At 32.6% G+C, this 21,503-nt stretch overlaps 5 protein-coding genes across 11 annotated transcripts; 3 read left to right on the top strand and 2 right to left on the bottom strand.

The window, feature by feature from the left end:
• The first annotated feature begins 3,853 nt into the window (after window positions 1-3,853).
• Prosbeta7 (proteasome subunit beta type-4) lies at window positions 3,854-5,273 on the top strand. The gene is made up of 5 exons (XM_083104574.1): window positions 3,854-4,014; window positions 4,247-4,453; window positions 4,627-4,773; window positions 4,855-5,053; window positions 5,130-5,273. Exons 1-5 carry the CDS (start codon window positions 3,902-3,904, stop codon window positions 5,217-5,219), a joined length of 756 nt encoding a protein of 251 aa, XP_082960700.1. The 5' UTR covers window positions 3,854-3,901; the 3' UTR covers window positions 5,220-5,273.
• Window positions 5,258-7,901, bottom strand: LOC145974615 (methionine aminopeptidase 1D, mitochondrial). Of its 5 annotated transcripts, none has more exons than XM_083104571.1 (7): window positions 7,820-7,901; window positions 7,556-7,725; window positions 7,023-7,221; window positions 6,348-6,539; window positions 6,104-6,254; window positions 5,884-5,994; window positions 5,258-5,658 (listed from the first exon to the last, which is right to left on the bottom strand). In XM_083104571.1, the coding sequence occupies exons 2-7, from the start codon at window positions 7,609-7,611 to the stop codon at window positions 5,468-5,470; spliced, it is 900 nt and encodes a 299-aa protein (XP_082960697.1). In that variant the 5' UTR covers window positions 7,612-7,725; window positions 7,820-7,901; the 3' UTR covers window positions 5,258-5,467. The 5 variants fall into 5 exon arrangements, with proteins under 5 accessions (XP_082960697.1, XP_082960695.1, XP_082960699.1 ...); XM_083104569.1 differs by having other exon boundaries at window positions 7,023-7,286; XM_083104573.1 differs by having other exon boundaries at window positions 7,556-7,630; window positions 7,705-7,887.
• A 337-nt stretch (window positions 7,902-8,238) lies between these two features.
• Window positions 8,239-10,058, top strand: LOC145975086 (exopolyphosphatase PRUNE1-like). Of its 2 annotated transcripts, none has more exons than XM_083105225.1 (6): window positions 8,239-8,458; window positions 8,550-8,791; window positions 8,854-9,125; window positions 9,208-9,452; window positions 9,550-9,714; window positions 9,821-10,058. In XM_083105225.1, exons 1-6 carry the CDS (start codon window positions 8,405-8,407, stop codon window positions 9,998-10,000), a joined length of 1,158 nt encoding a protein of 385 aa, XP_082961351.1. In that variant the 5' UTR covers window positions 8,239-8,404; the 3' UTR covers window positions 10,001-10,058. The 2 variants fall into 2 exon arrangements, with proteins under 2 accessions (XP_082961351.1, XP_082961352.1); XM_083105226.1 differs by having other exon boundaries at window positions 9,849-10,058.
• Window positions 10,059-10,477: 419 nt separating this feature from the next.
• On the top strand, window positions 10,478-18,010 carry LOC145975082 (discoidin domain-containing receptor tyrosine kinase B-like). 2 transcript variants are annotated; one of them, XM_083105221.1, is made up of 15 exons: window positions 10,478-10,816; window positions 11,012-11,333; window positions 11,962-12,067; window positions 12,139-12,364; window positions 12,457-12,604; window positions 12,892-13,187; window positions 13,263-13,512; window positions 13,591-14,274; window positions 14,710-14,849; window positions 14,948-15,106; window positions 15,294-15,403; window positions 15,464-15,631; window positions 15,715-15,807; window positions 15,886-16,027; window positions 16,148-18,010. In XM_083105221.1, exons 2-15 carry the CDS (start codon window positions 11,255-11,257, stop codon window positions 16,448-16,450), a joined length of 2,904 nt encoding a protein of 967 aa, XP_082961347.1. In that variant the 5' UTR covers window positions 10,478-10,816; window positions 11,012-11,254; the 3' UTR covers window positions 16,451-18,010. The 2 variants fall into 2 exon arrangements, with proteins under 2 accessions (XP_082961347.1, XP_082961346.1); XM_083105220.1 differs by having other exon boundaries at window positions 10,478-11,333.
• Window positions 17,997-21,472, bottom strand: LOC145975007 (solute carrier family 35 member D2-like protein). Its single transcript, XM_083105133.1, has 5 exons — window positions 21,214-21,472; window positions 19,544-20,828; window positions 18,676-19,044; window positions 18,363-18,586; window positions 17,997-18,271 (listed from the first exon to the last, which is right to left on the bottom strand). The coding sequence occupies exons 2-5, from the start codon at window positions 20,516-20,518 to the stop codon at window positions 18,121-18,123; spliced, it is 1,719 nt and encodes a 572-aa protein (XP_082961259.1). The 5' UTR covers window positions 20,519-20,828; window positions 21,214-21,472; the 3' UTR covers window positions 17,997-18,120.
• Window positions 21,473-21,503: the final 31 nt, after the last annotated feature.

Genomic DNA, 21,503 nt, shown 5'->3' on the forward strand with positions numbered 1-21,503 from the left:
TAGAACTCGATCGATTGTTCGGAATGGTCGTTAATGGGTCCCTTCTCTTTGCTCGTCTACAGCCATACGCCCAGCGTGTGTTAACCCTGTCGAGACTCTGTCGAGTGGATTCCCCTAGGCACGATTTTCGCTCGGTAAAAGGGGTTGCCTCCCCATTTTCTAAATTGCTGAATGTTAGCATTTAAAAAATGTGGGTATCCTCTTCTTTTACCGTCTACCAGCCTTGTGTACTGCGCTAGTGATATAGCATCCGTGCGGGTCACCTGAAATCGTGCTTAGCGGGTCCAGGTTCGATACGAGATAGGATAATTATGCGCGAAAAAGAGCTGGTGAACTTCATTTTCCTCTATTTCGTCAATCGTTTCGTCTTCTTTCCGGTTCGGGCCTAATCTTTGCTCGTTGTACCGTTGCATTCCCGACCTGTTGGCTCGAAGTTGATTCTTGTGAAATAAAATGGGATTTTCGTTCGTACCGAAACCGGGAGTGTCGTACCAAGTATATATATATTAAATATATACATCGCGCGACCAAATTTTTAATCATGCCGAATTAGTGCGGGAGTGCCGTTTAGTATCGCGTGTAAAATAGCGGAAATAGCGATATAAAAATATCGCTCGTGAGTGCGGGAGTGCCGTTAAAAGTATCGCGCGTCAACAACATGAGAGGAGGAGGAGGCCTGGGAGAGGCATCTTGCATCGGCGGAGCAACCTGATGGTATTTATTATTTATATATCAATTGTTATAAATCGTACGCATAATAATTCGATCTTATTATTTAAATGAATTAAAGAGAAAATTAGAGAGAAAGATTTTTATAAAAGTCATATAAAACTTTCTATTTAAAAAACAGTTTCAAAAATTTATAAAATTTTTCCACACGTGTTTATATTTGCTTATTATTTTACACATCGGATATAAAATTCCGCACGATAAAAATTTTTTGAAATATTGATTGCATTTTGTGAGCATTAATATAAATGAATTTTATATTTGTATGTTACAGACAACGTAGCTTCGAAAACAACTCCGCTGTTGCGCATCAGTGCCGGTGAGTGAGAAAAACTTTTATTTAACTTTAAGGTAACGGATTCGTAGAGATTGTAGATGTAGATGTAGATGTAGATTGTAGATTGTAGATTGTAAATTGTAGATTGTAGATTGTAGATTGTAGATTGTAGTAAATCCGTTGCCTTAAAATGGATGAGCTAGGATAGATTAAATTAAATAACTTTTAATAAATTCTTTCGAAATGCTTTGCATCTATTGCGAAAATATATTGAAGTATTAATCAAAAAAAGAGAATCAAGAAAAGAAAATTTTTTTGTAAAGATTTTGTCTAATTTATTAAATAAAGAGCACGCATGAATAATTTTATCAATTTTATCAATTTTTGATGCTACTTTATTCTTATAACGCGCACTTATTTTATTCTAATTTCTTATAGCTCATCCATCGTAGAATTTGTTTGTAGATATTGTTTTTAAACTTTACTTTAACTTAATATAAAGCCAAATGATTAATTAATTAAATAATTTGTAATATGATAAAAGTTATACACACACATGAATTTTATATTTTATTAGAAAATGTAATATACAGAAATTTCTAGTAATTTGGCTTTATTTGAGTTAAAATAAAGTTATATTCAAATATTTAACGAACGATCGTAAAATCGAGCGATCGTTACGATGAGCGTGAAATATTTACGCTCATTTGCCGGTAATTAATCGGCAAAAGAAGGAGTGTTTATCTCCTTTTTCGATCTCTGATTAGAGATCGAGCGAGAAAGTGGCCAGGATCAACGAAAAGTAAGTTCAACTGGCCTGAAGAAAAGCTTTACGTACAATAGTACGTAATGTCGGACATTTATTCACGCGGTTAGGGAATGTAATTAGGGCACGTAATTAAATACGTGATTAGAGATAGGCTTTCTTCGAATAATTTCATTTAATCGAGAAATAGGATTGTTAGGGCTATTAGGTGATCATTAAGATTTTTTAATTTTCCTTTCAAGAAGTAGAGGATTGTTAGGGCTATTATATGATTAATTTAGGTGATTAATATATTATGTATCTTTTAAAGAATCAGGAAATGTAGGTTTAAATAATATTAGGGAAAACAGATTAATAAATAATTATAGTATATAGTAATTATATAATAATATTACAAATTAATAAATAATTAATTTCAATAATTATATTATTAATATTAAGAATTTTTAGGTCAATATTTTTTTGAATGTTTTTTTATAAGTATTTTATTTATTTGAGAATGAAAATTAAATTGTTAACACATAATAATTTTTATAGTAATACGAATTTTTTTGCGAAATTTTATGTACTTATGTAATATGAAATTTATGTACTTTTATGTAATACGAAATTTTATGTATATGAAAAATTTAAAATACAAATTTATATATTAAGATATTTTTTTAGTTCACTATGGATAATAAATTTAGTATATTTATGAATTTATAAGCCATTTTTAAATATAGGAATAGAAAGATTTAAAATAGATAAAGAATGAGTAGAATTTATAGAAAAGGATTTATTATTAAAATTTATAAAAGGTTTTAATTTAAATAATATTTTTAAATAATAATTTTTAGCAAATTTATATATTTATATATTTATTTATTTATATATTTAAGGTTTTAATTTAAATAATAATTTTTATAAAATTTATATATTTATATACTTATATATATATTTATGTATATATTTAAGGTTTTAATTTAAATAATAATTTTTATAAAATGTATATATTTATATCTATTATAAGAGTTTTAATTTCAGAGAATTAATTTTATTAATTGTATTTCATTAATTACATTTATATAAATTTATCTAAATAGCTTATATTATTAAAGTTTAATATTGAAGATATTAAGAAAATTATTTTTTTTTAGGTATTTATGAATATATATTATATATATGAATAGAAATTTAATTATATTATATATTATATTTATGATGAAAATATAATGTTTTATTATTAAACTATATAAATTAAAGAAGTAAAATAAAATAAATCATTAAAATTTTTTTAATATTCCTTTTAAGAAGTAGGATTGTTAGGGCTGCCCCAGATGTAATGCTTACGCGATTCCGGGGGCCCAAGCGTTGGAAAACTAAGGAAGAGCGCGTGGGGTTTTTAGTTGGTAGGCCCCGCCGTTAGAATGGCGGCGGGGAGAGCCCAACACTACCCCGGCAGGACCGTTAAGTAATCCTGCCGGGGTGTGCATAAGGAGCATTTTCCCCACGTAAAAAAAAAAAAAAAAAAATGTTAGGGCTATATATATTAGGTGATCATTAAAATTTTTTTAATATTCCTTTAATGCTAAGGAAAATATATTAAAATTTCAATAATCTTAGGGATGAATAAAAAAAGAGAGATTTCAGCAATTTGAATATTTGTTAAAAATGGAAGACAAATGGTCACAGAAGGTTCCGATGAACATCACAAGAAGAAGAAACGTTCCTACAGTTTTAGGACGAGGGATTGCGACAGTTCATAAGGATCCGAAGACTCCAAGAGAAGAATGCATTGGACGAAGACGCATAATAATTAGATATATAAGAAGACAGCTTGCAGTGAGTTATAAAATTTACTAATAATATATATATATATATATATATATATATATATATATATATATATATAATATATTTTGTAATTATGTTATACTTTATTATTTAGTACATTGTATTATATAATATAAAGCATTAAACATAAAACATATTGCAACAAAGAAGAATTATAATAAAAGATTGAAGATTATAATAAAATAATAATCTTTATATTGGTCGCGATTCGAGATTTATCGAAATGCAATTCTCGAAGCATGGACGTAACTCGTGACATGACGCATGACGCATGACGTATAGCAGCAACAAAAATGGCGTTCACCACTAAGGATGCTGTACCTCTGTGGCACAATGGACCGTCTCCTGGTGCATTTTATCATTTTCCAGGCAATCAATACGGCACCGGTGGATTCCAAAAATCACAGTACGTTTTATCCGACTGCAATTCACAGATATTTTGTCTGCTTAAATGTATTTGTGTAGCATAACCTACTATGGCGTACACGAAACTCGCATGTCATCTTGTCTCGCACAGAAAGCAAATCAATGAAATTAAATAATTAAGATTGCATCGAGCTCATTCGATAGATTTTTAAAGCGTAATGTAATAAGAGATGTAATAGGAAGTTGTAAGATTTAAATTAATTTTTTTGTAGATCTCCTATAACGACCGGCACGTCTGTTATTGGCATACAATTTAAAGACGGAGTCATCATAGCGGCTGATGTCTTGGGATCTTATGGTTCACTTGCTCGTTATAGAAATCTCGAGCGTATTATGAAAGTTAATGATAACACCATTCTCGGTGCATCTGGAGATTATGCAGATTTTCAGTGTATCAGGAGCTATGTGGAGAGAAAAATGTAAATTTCTTTTAATTAATAAGATTGAAATATCAAGTCTTTGATATATGTAGATTCACTATTTTCTCATTAGAAATAAATTAAAGAATTTATTGTATGATAATATATAAAAGTTTTTTCAATAACTTAAAAAAACAGTGCAGTGCAACTTTATATTAATGCTTTTGTTTCAGTCTGGAAGAAAAATGTTTGGATGATGGATTTAGTTTGAAACCAAAAGCGCTGCATTGTTGGTTAACACGTGTCATGTACAATAGGCGATCAAATTTTGATCCATTTTGGAATAATTTTGTGATTGCTGGTTTGGAAGATGAGAAACCGTAAGTATTATATTTTCTTAATGTGTTTCAGATATATTTAAATCATTAGATACATTGCAAATCGTGACTTTGCTCTCCCAGATTTTTGGCAACTGTTGACAAACTTGGGACAGCTTACAATGATCCAGTAATCGCGACTGGATATGGCGCCTATATGGCAACGCCTATTCTAAGAAAAGCTTATGAGGAAAATAGCGAAATGAGCAAAGAAGAAGCTATCGAACTTCTATACAAAGTAATGCAAGTTCTCTTTTACAGAGATGCAAGATCTTTCCCAAAGGTAAGATATTGGAAGTTGTGTATGCAAAATCAATGATCTTAATTGTATCATTAATGAATCAATTCATTTTTTATAGTATCATCTTGGCATTATCACAAAGGAAAAAGGTGTTGAAATACAAGGACCGATAACTTTAGATAGCTATTGGGGACCTGCAATTTTGTAAAAGTAATTTTTTTATTTCTGTCTAAATTATAATAAAGCTTAGATGTTAAAAGTCTCCTCCTTTAATTGATTTTTTTCGTTGATATGCAAACTCACATTACATCAATTATGCATGAATAAGAAAGAACAGCCAGATTTACTAATAAATTATTTTAAATGTAAATGAACTTGTTTTACATAAAAAATATATAGAAATAATATATTACACATTATTTACATATATGTAGAAACAGTAACAATAATTGTGGACTAGAGTGTCAACACTTCACATCCATTGTCTGTTATTAAAACTGTATGTTCAATTTGAGCTGTTCTAGCATTATCAACAGTGCAAACTGTCCATCCATCTTCCAAAATTTCAACCTGCGTCATTCCTTGAGTCAAAACTGGTTCAATAGTAAATGTCATCCCTGGTTTCATTTTTCCAGAATAATTATTTGCTGTAAAACGAAATAAATAGGTGTTTTATTTCAATATATATATATATATATATCAGTCCATCTGTTATGTGTCTCTACAATGTGTAGCATTAATAAATTTAATTAAAATTAATATATTCAAGAAAAAGTATAAAAAGATAAAAAAAAGTAAAAAAAGATAAGAAAATTCTGGCCAATCATGTTAATAGGTATTAATATTAATAATGACGAAAATTTTTCTTGTACCACAATGAAATATGTCTGGAGCACCGTGAAAATAAGTCCCAATACCATGACCAACAAACGCAGGTATCACATTAAAATTATGTTTACTTGCTATATCTTCTATTATATTACCTAGAAATTGAAAGAATTTACAGTGTTAAAAATTAATGTGCTAGTATTATATAAACATTAGTGTGAATTTAAAAATAAAGATTCTCAATCATATAGATGATGTTATTACCAATACTGCAGAAATGTTGATCAGGCTTGCATATTCCAATAGCTGATTTTAAGCACAATTCTGTAATTGTTATTAATCGTTTGCCTTCCGAATCGACTTCACCTACTTGAAACATGGCTGAGCAGTCTCCATGATAGCCATTAAGATATACCTACTTAAACAAAAACTTAAATAAATTTTTTTTATTTTTAGCATTTTTGGATTATTAGAAAAATATTTTAGCATAACTAATTAGACTACTCACTGTTATATCGACATTGAGTATATCACTTTCTTGTAAAGGTCTACTATCTGGAATACCATGGCATGCAACATTGTTAACACTTGTACATATAGATTTAGGAAAACCATGATAATTGAGTGGACTGGGATAAGCTCCATTGCCAATGATCATATCATGTACTTGTTTATCAAGAAAATCGGTCGTAATACCTGGCTAACAGTATTGATTTTACTTTATTCTAATACATAATATACAAATGTATATATGAAAGTTACTAATATTTAATAATTAATAATAATTTTTGGAAATATGTATCAGAAAATCAAAATATTGAAAAATATTCATGTGTGTGAATTGCTATTGCTATACTTTTAAAATATTGCTTCCAAGATATATATATATATATATATATATATATATATATATATATATATATAACAATAGCTCACAATGTGATAAATAAATAATGATAAATTTGACAAAAACAAAAATTTACAAAGATATAATTCTTATTTTAAATTATAAATCATACTTTTACACATAAAGTGTATATTTCAGATATTTTCCATACAGAATTTCAAATTTTTACTCTATTTTTTTCATGTAGCTAAATTCTTTGATTTAATTTGAAATTGATGAATTGTGGTAATATGAATTTATGGCCTATGTAAGAAATACATGTAACAAGTAATTCACCTTAATTAATGTATCAACTTGATGCAAGATGTGACTAGCAAGTTTACAACTTTGCCTCATACATTCTATTTGATATTCATCTTTTATCTCAGGTATTATTGGTCCCTCTTCTTTAGGTATTGATGATTCGCTATAGGATGGCTGGGGTATGTATGCAGGTACAGTTACCCTATCAGAAACCACCCATGGTCGGACTATACTATATTTGCCGAAAGAATCATTATTATAAGCATGAACAGATTTAGATATTTTCATATCTTCAGCCTGAAATAAATATTTCAATTAAATAATCCTGTTCATTATTTATGAGTAGAACAAGAAAGTAATAACGAAGAAAGTTTTTCAAATTCAAAGTATACATCTAAATTACTCTAATATTCTCATAACAAAAAATTATATAATAAACATTATGTGTGCAGGTTACACATCACACTGCATATACTCATAATTTTTAAATAAAGACATTTAAATCACTACTATAATAGGAATTATTAAAATAATGAAGCGATATTCTCAGTCGGAAAAAAACATACCTTTGATTGAGTCTTGAAAAAGCTCCAAAGATGGGTTTTAAAAGATCGTATGACATTGCCAATCGAGCGCATTTTCTATGATATGTAATTTCGTGTTTATAATAATATCAGAGATGCAAAATTATTAAATCTCCTTACTGCTTTCTTACATCTTCTGTATTCTGTGTTACCTATAAATCGGTACTCAAAAATTAGAGAGGATAAATAATTACACAAAGAAATCTTTGCTGCTCTTTTTGTTTTGATTGATTAATTAAATTTTACCCCACAATTAGAATTTTCGAATGCATAGAAGAGCAACCGTCCAAGATCATCGACTGAGCATCATGACACTCGCTGTAGAGAGAGAGATATATATATATGTTGTACTATAGATGTGTTCCATTTACCATTTGCAACGTTAGCAAGCATCATCTGTCTTTGTTTAACTTTCAGTGAACAACAAGGATGAAATGATATCGCGAGTATTGTAAACGTCAAATGGAACATGCCTTTGGCAGCCCTATATGTTTGTCCTTTTTGCTAGCATCTCATTGGCCGCATTCAGCGGACTCAACAGTTGGGCAACATTACTAGATTTTCCGATGTAATTCGACGCTGATTGGTCGGACCTGAAAGTAGAAACCAATCACGTTCGATTGCTACTTAGCAGTTGAGTCTGCTGAATGCGACCATTGGTATAATTTTGTCTTCTTTCATATCTAGACAAACAACCTAAATGCGAATTGCCATTGTTGAAAAATAACATGAAAGAAAAGGATTTAAAGTTTTCAAACTAGAATAATAAAAAGTAATTTTGTATATTTACAAGAATAGATATTTATAAAGAAAGAAGAAGGAATTGATATAATGCAATCGCAAGGAGCTATGGAATCCTTCCTTAACGCGTCAAAAACTGCTTTGGTAAAAATTTGATAATTATTATGTGCATACATTTAAATCTTCTTTTCTGTTATTTTATTTAGTTTACTTTATCTATTATCTCTTGCTTCAGTCACAGTTATCGTCATATCATACAATTCGAGTTGTCTTGGGAAATCAGACATGCGATTTGGACTCCGCTGTATGCGCTCTAGTCCAAGGATTGTTAGAATATGTTGCTGTCAAAAAGAATGATCAGGATGAGATTGCTGTAATACCAGTCATGAATATCCCAGAAAAGGAATTTCGCATTAAGACCGAAGTAGTTTATAGTCTAAAGTCTCATAACATTCCATTAAATTTGATAACATTCAGGTGAGTCTTTGAATTCTAAAAAACATTGCGATCTTTATGTTACTCCAATATGCTCTTGACAGAGATCAGATCGATTTGCAAAATATACAAAATGATGCTAATAAGAAGCTGGAGCTGATTTTAGTTGACCATCATACTCTCACAAATGAAGATTTTGCATTGAATTCTTCAGTTATAGCAATAATTGATCATCGACCATTGGATCCAGCCTGGTCATGGCCTAACATATCATTAACTATAAGAATTGTAGGAAGTTGTGCCACCCTTGTCGCACGTAATGTTCTACAAAAGAATGATGGTATTTTAGACGCTCAACTTGCAAGTCTTTTACGAGGTAAACATTATCTTTTGCAAAATTGTTGTTAATGATGCTGTTATAACAATGCTACTAATATAATATGCAATTTATTTTCCAGGTCCAATATTAATTGACACCTGCAATATGTCACGTAAAGTTCGTCGGGCAACTGCCGCCGATATTAGTGTATTAAATGCTCTTGAGCAACTTGGTGGACTTACATCTGAAACAAGAACTGAAACATTTAATAAAATTATGGATGCAAAAACAGATATTAGTGAATTAACTCTTGAAGAACTTATGATTAAAGATCTGAAAGTAACCAATGGTATACCTCTCGTAGGGTTTCCTTTTTTGGTAGAAGTATGTTATTTATTTCTGTTACTAAGGATTTCTATTACTAATTAACAAATTTATAACTTTCATTTATTTTATAAATATGTCTTATAATCAATTTTAGAATTTCCTCACGCGAGAAAACGCAAAAGAGACAATTGAAAAGTTTGGTAATGATAGAAATTATGATGTCATTATTCTCATGGGCCAAAATATAAGCGGTGAACTAAAGGGTGTATCTAAAGATATTGCAGTTTTTTCAACATTAGATAATCGATTAGCATTTGACGTGAGTGTTATTTAATACAATGCTATCCTATCAAATTTTATCTCAACATATATATATGTATATATATATATGCTTTTGTGTTTGATTTGATCATATTTATTTATAGATAACTGTAGCATTGTTTTCTTTTGAAGCATACTTAAATTTAGAACTGATCAAAGAAATTGAAGATGAGAAATATAAACTCTGTTTGTATAGACAAAGAAATGTAAAGGCAACACGTAAACAGGTACTACCAATTGTACAGAAAACGGTAGTAAGATACGAAACGAGAAAACGTAGGTAAACAGAATCATAAAAAGTATTACAAAAGCAAATGTGCTAATAAAAAATTGATATTTGAATATTTGGTGTTCATTAAGATATCTTTTTAACTTGCATTTTTTTTCACTTAATCATATCAAATTGAAATTAATATAACTTTTATTTAATATAGTTTATTTGATTTAAACATATGTATTAAAAATGTAAAAAAATATTTTATTTCATATTTCATGTTAAATTTTTGAAGTTAATTATCTACATATTATAATAGCTAGAAAAAGATCTATATAAATGTGATTAAATCGCTTTTATCAGTTTTTTTCGAAATAGATAAATGTTACAAATTTTATATAAATTATACATTATTCAACACATATATATATGAATAAAAAAACTGATAAAAGCGATTTAATTACTAGAGAATTAATTTTACTAAAAATTCTATCTTGATTGCGAAAAGGTATTTTGATTGCCGGGAATTTTATGATTTTGCGCAGTAAAATGCCGCTGCTATCGCCTATCGAAACGTCACACCCCTTGGCGTTATCACACATCCCTATATAAGGTCCTTCCTTCCGCGATATTGTAGTGGCTGTAGCGAGAGTAATGCTGCGAATTACTTTTCGTTGGCGCGGATGTTGCGAAAGTGACCATCGGAAATTGACCATTGTGAAAACGTTTTACACACATAATAGAGAAATTGAAGCAGAGAAATAGTCGAGCAAAATTATTAAAGTGCCAGGCTTCATTGCGAGAAGAATTATCGTTAACGCAACGCACGTGTTTCATTTAAATTATGAGACCAGCTTTCAAGGGTCGGCGATTTCCCTTTCGAACGGTAAGAATCTCAAGAGTATGCGCGAGATTAGAGTCTCAAAATCTGGAGCATGATGCTCGATCTTTCTGCTGTTGAGGAATCGAGAACGAACGCTCTCGTCCGTTTAGAGGAGGAAAAAAGAAGATTAGCGAAATACGCGGAATTTCGCCCACCCGCGAAATAACGCATATTGATCGTTCCATACTTGTTGCGCAGAGACAACAGCCGGGCCGAGCTACGCCGAGTATCAACATCCCCACCCTGTGTGAGCAAAAAGCTGCATTACCCTCGTGAACATTGTCGTTTCGTTGATCACATCCCTTTTCTTTTTTTTTCGAATTTTTTACCACGTGATGGATTTGCGAGAAAGAACGCGATGAGGGGAGATTTCTTCGAGTTATATTATGATTTATAAATGCGTTCGGGCTGTCGATACGCGCTGCGCTATCGTAACATATCATGGAGCCAGTACGTCTTTTCATACAAATTCTAATGCTGTTCACCTGGTGTACAAAGGGATCCCCTGGAAACGCTTTCGGTAAGTCGCTTTATCATTTTATTGTTCCGTTATCAATATTTCCTTCATATAGTGATCTATTTTTTAATATACATATTATTTCTTTACAGACCGCATTCGCGAGATCTATGTGATGTCCTTTGACAAAATAATTTACTTTTCCCAATTAATTTTTTAAATTATAAGAAGTAATAAAAGTGATTTTTTGGTTTTCTCCTGTTATTTATTGGGGATTAATTGCATATATAAATCAAATAATAATTAATAATGTTAATAATTGTATTAAAATAGTAATAAAAAAATGATAATAAAAATGCAATTCTAAGCGAAAAAATAAATAATTATCTTATGTTTGAATAATAAGCATATTTAATATTTAATTAAGCATATTTAATATTTATTTATCCAGTTTATTCATATTTATCTTATTACATTTTATCATATTTATCTTATTACATTTCTGAAAACAAATGGCACTTCAAGGCTAAAATAGATAATATTTAGCTTCTTGTTTGAAATTATATAAATACAATCATATTTATTCTTAAATATAAAGTATGTAAAAATAATGATGATTTTATAATAATAATTATAAAAATTTTATAATAATATTAAAATATTAAAGCTATAATAATAATGATGATTTTAGAAAAATGCATTCTTCCCCTTGGCATGGAAGAAGGAAGAATCCCGGATGAAGCGATCACGGCATCGTCCAGTTACGAGATGAAATCCGTCGGCCCTCAAAATGCAAGGTACGGAGATTAAAATGTGATAATATTTATGTAATAATTACATATGAAAATTAATTGATAAATATTTATAGAATACGGCAGGAAAAGAACGGTGGTGCTTGGTGTCCGAAGGCTCAAATCAGTAGCGCTATACGCGAGTATCTGGAAATTGATTTGACGAGAAATCATCTTATCACGTGGACCGAGACTCAAGGCCGATTCGGTAACGGTCAGGGTCAAGAATACGCCGAGGCATTTTTTCTGGAATATTGGCGACACGAAAAATGGCATCAGTATAAAGATTTGAAGGGGAACAAGGTATGCGTTTGTATCCGACTTCTATCGACATAATTAAGATAAGAGGATCGACTCAAAACTATTTAATTAAAATTTCGAATTATATTATATAGATCCTGCGTGGTAATAGCAATACATATCTAGTCGAGAAACAGAAGTTGGATCTACCGTTCGTTGCGAGTCGAGTGAGATTTGTTCCTTACAGTCAACATCCGCGCACCGTGTGCATGCGTGTCGAGATTTACGGTTGCATCTGGAACCGTGAGTATGCAATTCTTCTAATTTTGCATTTATTTACATTTACGGATTTATCCTCACGAGTGTTTATAATATATTAACATAATTCTAATTGAGTAATATTTTCGTTTTTTATATTAATATAATAAATAATTTATAAAATTTCATGTGAAGAAATAATTAAATCTGAAGATATTACATATATATATCTAAAGATATAATCAATCAATTTAAAGACGAAGACGAAAAATTTAAATCTTCGTTAATATACGTAAATATATGAAAAAATATGCCCTTTATTTTTTATGCAGGAAACATTGCTAATTATGCTATGCCTAAAGCTGATAAAATTGGGCCTAATGGATGCAATGTCGAGGATACGTCATATGATGGCACCGAGATCGAGAATTTAATGTTAAATGGGTTGGGACAATTAACAGACGGTATAATCGGCAGTGAAAGTGAGATCCGAGAATCTAATAGAGTAACCAATTGGGTCGGATGGCACGATCGCGACAATGTAGAATTGTTCTTTGAATTCCGACTTTCTCAGAAATTTAAAAACTGCACGATTCACGTGGCCGATTTGCCCGATCTAAGTGTCGAGGTGCGTGATTATTCGAGAAATAAGCTCTATTAACAAACTTATTCTAATTTATTGTAACATCAAGAATATTTTTAGACGTTTTCGATGGCAAATTTTTGGTTTTCACTGGATGGCAAGGATTATCACGCGACGCCAGAAATATTTCAAACATTTAATGACTCTAAGACGAACACCATCCCTAACAGCAGCAATGAGAAAGATGGCAGAAGCAGAAGCAGCATATCGATATCTATTCCGTTACAATCGAGAATCGGCAAATTTGTTAAGATAGAATTAAAATTTAAATCGAAATGGTTATTGTTGAGCGAGGTCACATTCGAGACAGGTAATCTTTCTAGCTTTATTATTATATATTCGCAAAAATTGAAAATGATCTAAATATCATTTTGTGTGTGTAATCCAGTTTCAGATATAAAGAACATCACTGACAGAGCATTGGAACGAATATTATGGATACATTTGAATAACAATGAAAATATGACTCAAATGATCAATGAAGATCAGATTGCAAAAATAAAACAGATGGAGGACAAACAAAATAAGGACGAAAACAACGAGACTCAAATAGATAACAAAATCAGAGGTGCAACTGGCGATGAAAAAGGGATTAATATCGGGCATACAATGACGGGAATAACTGAATCGAATGAAACAACATCGGTGTTGAACGAATCGAATCTAACGCCGGACGCTTTTCCCGTGAATAATTCGCCAACGTATATCGGATTGATCAGTGCAGCATTAACTGTGATCGCCTTCCTCTCGAGTTGCACAATCTTCTTGATGAAGCAGAGGGGTCGCAACAAAGTGGCTCTACTGCAAAAACACACTGCGTTACTGTGCGGCTCGCCGGCATCGGGTATCACGATCAATACGAAGGATATCAAATTACCTACACCGATTGTGGTAAACAATCTATCGCAATCGAGATTGTCGTTAAAGAGCAAGATTGCCTCGAATAACGATTACAAATTCAGCGATGTTGGTGCGAATGGACAACGTAATGCTTACGAGAAAATTGATAAAATACCCTCGGAACAGTATATAAAATGCGAAGGAAGATCCAATTATAAAACAGAACAATTTGGTATGTATATGAATCGTATATTAATGATAATGATATTAATAATTAGCTAATATTGATCGTATTCAACTGTGTACAGAAAAAGAGACAATTTATTTTCATTTTATATTTCAACTAAAAAATAACAAAATGTACATAATCGCTAAATAATAAATATATATGATCGCGACGTAATGATTATCCTATAATTATCAAAATAATTTATTTAGTTTTTGCGTCTTTATCAGTTTATATTTGTTTCAACTTTTTTGCACCTTTCTTGATGATATTTAATTTACTCATGGTTAATTTCATATCCATTAATATAAATACATTAATTAGTAAATTGTAATTAAATGGAATATATTTAACGAATAATTAATGCAGTTCCCATTTAGTCGAGCGCGTTTCGTATATTACATTCTATGTAACATTATCATCGATCCGCATACGTTTTAGATATTAAAAACAACGAAAGCTTTAACGACGAAACACGAGTGGAGTGCATAATTCCAACAATAAAATCGAATCCTTCGCAAACGGGAAAAATCAATCAGAGGATTTACGAGAGTTATTATGCGGCTACAGACATCTTGACGGTAAGAATGTGCTCGCAGTACGTTCGAGCATGACAGTGATTTAAACGATTTTGTGATTGTTAATGCAATACTCGATACAGTGTTACGATATGTTGTAGATAAAGAGACGCGATCAGCATCCAAGCGTGAGTTTTTTCACACCGCTACTCATTCGAGATTCTGTTGTATCGTACAAACGCGGGACTTACGATGTTCCACGTATCTCTCGACATAGATTAAGGATTCTCGATAAACTCGGCGAGGGAAACTTTGGTTTGGTGAGTTTCATCCACGTATGTACTTCATCTTTCAGGGAATAACACAATTTCTAAAACCATTATAGGAAACGTTTGAAAGACATTATTTTTCAAATGTCTTTTAATCGTAATTTTAAATCTCTGTGCTATTTAACTTTTTAACTATTTAAATATTTAGGAATCCATGTATTTATATTAATTTGCTTAGGTTCATCTATGCGAAGCGAAAGGCATACAAAATCCGGATTTAGGTATCCTTCAAAATCGTCAAGTAGTGATAGTCCGGTCTTTATGGCGTGGTGTCGTCGATGCTATAAGGTAAAGCGATATTATTTGATTTAATTCTGCAAAATATTAATTTGCATGTAAATCAATTAGGGAGGACTTTATGAACGACATGCGAATCTTGGCTGAAATTCGTGATGTCAACATTGCCAGGATAATCGCGATTGTTGAAGAAGAACCTTTTAGTGCCATCTTCGAATACGGAGAACTTGGAGATTTGTCCAGTTTTCTAAAAAATCATGACCGCAATGTGCCGATAAGGTAAGACTGCATGACAATTTAATTGGAGATTTCGAATTTCTATTTCTTTTTATCAGACTCTTACACAATAATGAATTTTGCAGTTACGAGTACTCATTAAATCTCATCACGCAAATCGCTTCGGGTATGAAGTATCTCGAGAGTTTAAACGTACCTCATTGCGATTTGGCAGCCAGGTAACATATTCATTATATAATATTTCACATAATAAACTCATGTACATATGTTGCACATATTTATGCTTTGCGTCGTAGGAATTGCATCGTCTGTAAAGATCTATTGATTAAAGTGTCCGACCAAGCCATGTATTGCAGTAAATACGATAATGAATATTACGTTGATGAATGTTATGCCAAGATACCGTTACGTTGGATGGCGTGGGAAGCAGTATTATCGGTAATTGCCTTAAAATTAGAGCGATCGATTTTATTTTAAAATATTCGGCTACTTATTCACAAATTCTCTAATATTTAAATCAATCTAATAATAGAATAATTTCCCCGTTTATGTACAAAGGGAAAACGAAGCTGTCAATCTGACGTTTGGTCGTACGGCGTAACAATTTGGGAAGTTCTGACGCGCTGCGAAGACGTACCCTATGCCGACCTGACTCCGGAACAAGTGTTGGAGAACTGTGGCCTGTGGTATCATTCAATCGACAGCGGCGGTAAAAGGAAATGTCCGCGGATTCTCGAACAGCCAGTATTTTGTTCGGACGACTTGTATCGGCTGATGCTGCGATGTTGGTGTAAACGCGCGGAGGATCGGCCGAGTTTCCAGGAGATTCACTGCTACCTCAAGAAGTTGACTTTGGATTAAATTTATGCGAACGCATTTCTACGAGAGCGTGCGGAAAACGATCCATGCTCATCATCAGCAGCAGCAGCAGCGCGGACCAAATCGATTACAATCAGCTGAGAAGCATCCTAATTGCTTTCTTGATCGCTTTTGCATGTGTGGCTCGAACTTTTCAATTGCCGATAACCCGATACATCGAGTCGAAGAGTCGTCAATGCCTAAACACATCAAGGTATGGGATGCTCTCTGGCCACTAAAATATTACTGCTCAACTAGATTTATCTAATTTTGATTATAAATGTAGGTTAATAACATAATGATAAAACTCAAATGCGGCGAATAATCGCAGGTTTCTCATACGATATTCTACGCATTATAATGGGGGAATAATCTCTGAAGGTAATATCTTTCATTGATTATTTCCATGATCAACCAGTATTTGAGAGAAATGTGTGATTTCGCGCGCGAATATTTATCTATTTACTAATTTATTACTTTACACATATCTCTCTTTCCTACGCTTATATATATGTGATAATCATTATCGTTTTTACTCTTAAGAAAATTGTTCCATTTTTTCTATATCTATTACCCAGAACTAATCGCAGAACGATTATGGACAAGATTTGTAGCAAAGTTTATCGTAATTTTGGTGCAGATTTTGCGCAAGGCTTAATCGTATTTTGTCTCATAGCTGGGTATATTTTATATCGTCGTATAGAATTCGTTGCGTGTAGTCGAAGCAAAATAATATTAATGAGATCGGCATAAAACGAACGTAATACTCAATTACGTCGAATAATGACAATCAGTTTTGCTCATCTATTTATATGTACTTATTTTACAAAATAATATCATAATATACTCGTATTGATCGATTCAGCTTACCCATCTTAGGAGGAAGGCGAATCGTTTAATCTTTAATCAAATTTCGCAATGGCGCAAAATTTTTAAATAGAAGTACTCTTCATATATATAAATATATCCTTTCTTATATATATATCTTAAGCTAAGTCATCTGTTTTTATTCGAAAACATAATAATTCACAGGATGTATTTTAAAATGAAGGCGTTCTTTACAGATCATGTTATCGCGTCACTAATTCTTCCAATGTAAGAAAATGTATCTAAATGAAAATTTTTGTGCCAAAAATAATTATAAAAAAAATGTGCGCTTCAAGATAGATCGCGTATTTTTTATTCAATAGATATAATGATGTCTCTATAAAGACTGTCTTTTATTTTAAGATACACCCTGTATATAATAACGCAATTAATATTAAGAAAACAAAAAAAAGGAGCAAGAGAGCAAAAGATGAGAATCACAATTACGCTAATTGGAACAACAACGACGATAATAACGATTATGGTAAACGTACAATTTTAGATTATATATGTTTATAACAGATGTAACGTTTAATTAAATCAAATTTGTAATATCAATAATGTGTGTTGCTTTCAAAACTATCCGGTAATTATTCGACAGATCTAGAGAAAAAATTATAGAGCGCTTTCTTTGAAATTATATTACATTGGAAGTTGAAAGGCTTGGCGAATTAAGGAAATAAACGTTTACCACAACTTTATTTTTCGTTTTATCACAAATAACTAAATAATGATTGATAAATTATTTACAGTCTCATTATTAATACTTATTATATAATTTCACCTTTCGATTAACTAAATTTTTATCATACGAGACGTGTGATATTCATCTCTCTGTGAAAATCCTCAATAGACTGTTCCCAGCGCTCCTCATAATAAATCCCTAACAAGAACTTTGCGTTTAATCCCGTATTTATAGACCACGGAAGATAATAATGTAGGTACAATTGTCGTTGCCTGAAATGTTATATGATATATAAAGTGATGATACGTCATCCAGCGATAATCATAAGCCATCATACAGAGCGTTCGTCAAGCATTAGTTTACCTAGAACGTAGCCGACTCGCTCCGAATATTGCACCGGTTATGCACATCGGCAGGCGCAGCTGTAAAGCTTCTACCCATTTAACCGACACCTCTCCTAGCATCGTCGTAGGTATTAAAAGCATAGCGTGAAAGATATCATGCACCTCCCGATACCGTTGCATCACGTAAGCCAGCTCGATATCATCGATGAATTGCACCATTGTTCTCTCGTCGGGAGATACCTTCTGCAACGCATACATCACAGTTGCCCGTTCAAGAAAGAAATGCTGAACGTGTCCTTTTTTTTCGATAAACGATAAAATTCATATCTTACATTATTATTCAAAAAATCACGATATGTTCTGCCTACAGTTCCTGGTGGCAGATCTCTGAGATAAGAGAGATCGACAGTGGACGTGTTTATACGTGGCTTTTGCGCGAGTATACGTTGACCCTCAGCTGTATTCTTCATCTGTCGATGACAATGCACGAGGGCGTTTGTACCGGTAGTTTCCCCAAGACATGCTATCATATCACCTCGAAACGGGTTCGCCAACGATATCACCGCCGAGCCCGCCGTGAGAAGCACACGCTGCAGAGGGGATAGGGATACATGATGCTTGGCATAATCCTCCAGAAATGTTTCGCGTGCCGAGGCAGTCGCGAAACGGCCTGAAACCGAGTGAGGAGAAAATGAAGTTGATCATGTGCTCTAGTTAATAGATAAAATTTATTTCCATTAGAATAGTGTTATATATGTACAGATAGTTATATATACAGATTACAACTAACTTTATGGCAATGATGTACCTCAATTGACCTGAACGTTTTCCTAAAGTTAGCGTAATACTTATCTGGTAACAATACTTTTTTACTTTGGTACATATTACAGTCAGGTGATCAGCGATTTCACGTATGTACGTGATATTTCACGTCGCTCTGTAACTTCAAAGTTAAAAAGCACTTTGTGACATACATACTTATACAAGGAACAAAAATATAAAATTATGGCTTATAGTATATTGGTCATCATCTTGATCTTTGCTTAGAATGAAGAAATGCATGTATTATTAATTTTTTTGTATATCTAAACAAAGATCACTATTACATGCTTTTTTGAAATGATAATAACTCCATATTGTATAAAGTTTGTTCTTCATATTGTACATGTTAGATGTCTATGTGAAAATTTACAATCATACAGCTTGTATTTTGCTGGTTTGAGGTTCAGTCAATAGAGTATACTTTGGCTGTGAAGTTTCCCTCTTACGAAATGTTACCCAAGTATATACTAAACTACCTATCACACTTAAATTTAATCCTACAAAATTGAGCCACGAAAATATATAATCTCCACCAATGACCATACCAAGGTATGTCACACATATATTCTTCAAGCATCCAATTATAGTAGTGGTCAATGCAGAATTGTACAGTGTACAGAGGAGCATACTATACAACAATATAAAGCCCATTATGCATGATAATATAAACTGCAAAATAAATAACAAATTCGACCAATCGGGAAATTCTAACACTAAGGCTATATCACCCATCCACCATGCTAATAGGACAGTTGGACCTAGCATGAACAGAGAATTGTAGTACATCAGTCCGTACTTTCCTAACTCCTTAGAGTCTAATTTCTTCTTCATGTAAACACCATTAGCGGCGGTAAAAAAGTCATTCAACAGGATAAAGATATAACCTTCGAGATTAAAGGCAAGATCATTGAGCGCAGCAACCACTGCACCCAGAATCATGGTATAAACACTTAATTGTATGGACATGCGTGCTTTAATGCCAAGGATATAGTACTCGGCGATCATCGTCATGAGAATACTGAATCTCCTCAGGGCAGTGAACATCGGCAAACTCAGCTGCTTCGTGCCACCCAGTCCGAATATCATATTGCCGATGTATATCAAGGGTAACGGCCACATCTTGGTGAACGTTGTCACCTCCAGATTAGGATACTCGACGTAACGTAGTTTCTTGGCGACAAACAACACTAATATCGTCGCCAACATCTGGCCGATCCCCAACACTTGGAAGGACGGAAAGGCGAAGGAGGTGAGCACGGTTTTGTTGACGACCGTTATCATAAACGACGACAGCCCGTAAAATAACGCCGACATCAGGCGCACGAACATCGCGTTTTGCTCGTGCTCCGTCATCGTCAATCCTTGCTCTGGTTCGATGCGATATTTTTTTTATCCAAAAATATCGTTACTTCAATAAATAATGTGCACATGGAGGAACCTACACTTAGATAACCTTATCATTCTTCTTCCGTTCGTTGCATCCACCAATGATAACAGCCTCGTTTCAGATCAGGTCCTGGGAGCGGATTCCGATCATGTGGATATGTGATAATAAATCCTAGTAGTAAATCGTAAATCGTCCTGGTAGTAAATCGTCAAGTTTCAAACAGACTCCAGCTATAAAAGCATACTTACTGCGGACTTTGCCCCGCAATCAGGCAATCTGTCAAGTACAGATGGTAAAAATAGAAAAAAATACAAAATATAGCAATTATAGATGTGTATAGATATATGTATGTGTGTATATGCAAATTACAGCATCTAAATGTAATAATGAGTTTGATAACGTTCGACGTTTTCAAACTTCACATACACGCATATATTTATGAGCCGGTATAATTCCGACGAATTGAAAGGCCCATATTCTGAATCCTCTTTTATCGATAAAAGTGCTTCTAAAAGTGGCCTGTAGCCAATCAGAAGGCTTATATGCCACTTTTAGAGGCACTTTTATCGATAAAAGAGGATTCAGAATATGGGCCAAATTCTTATCTGCGTCATAAAATTCTTTTTCTTTTTTTTAAATTCTTTTTTATTTGCACACATACCGGTGGAATAGAAGTGTTCGCAGTAGCCCTCTTATGTATGTATCTTATACGAATGTGAAAAATGAACGTCTTAAGAGACGTCATTTAATTTTTAAATTTCAATGCCATTTACTGCGATCGAATCTAATCACATTTATCGGATTTACCGGCTCGAGCAGATGCTGCGACGCCACTGGCGTCATCTTTTCCGCGCCGCGATTTGACAGCGAATCACGCGCTCGCGAATCATCGTGAATCGTCGCGAATCGTCGCGAGTATGGATTTCGGCCGGAAATGGGCGGGCACCGGGA

Source organism: Camponotus vicinus, unplaced genomic scaffold (genome assembly GCF_025532165.1).
Source record: "Camponotus vicinus isolate PSW18456_S1 unplaced genomic scaffold, iyCamVici1.0 SCAF_7, whole genome shotgun sequence".
Classification (NCBI taxonomy): Eukaryota; Metazoa; Arthropoda; class Insecta; order Hymenoptera; family Formicidae; genus Camponotus; species Camponotus vicinus.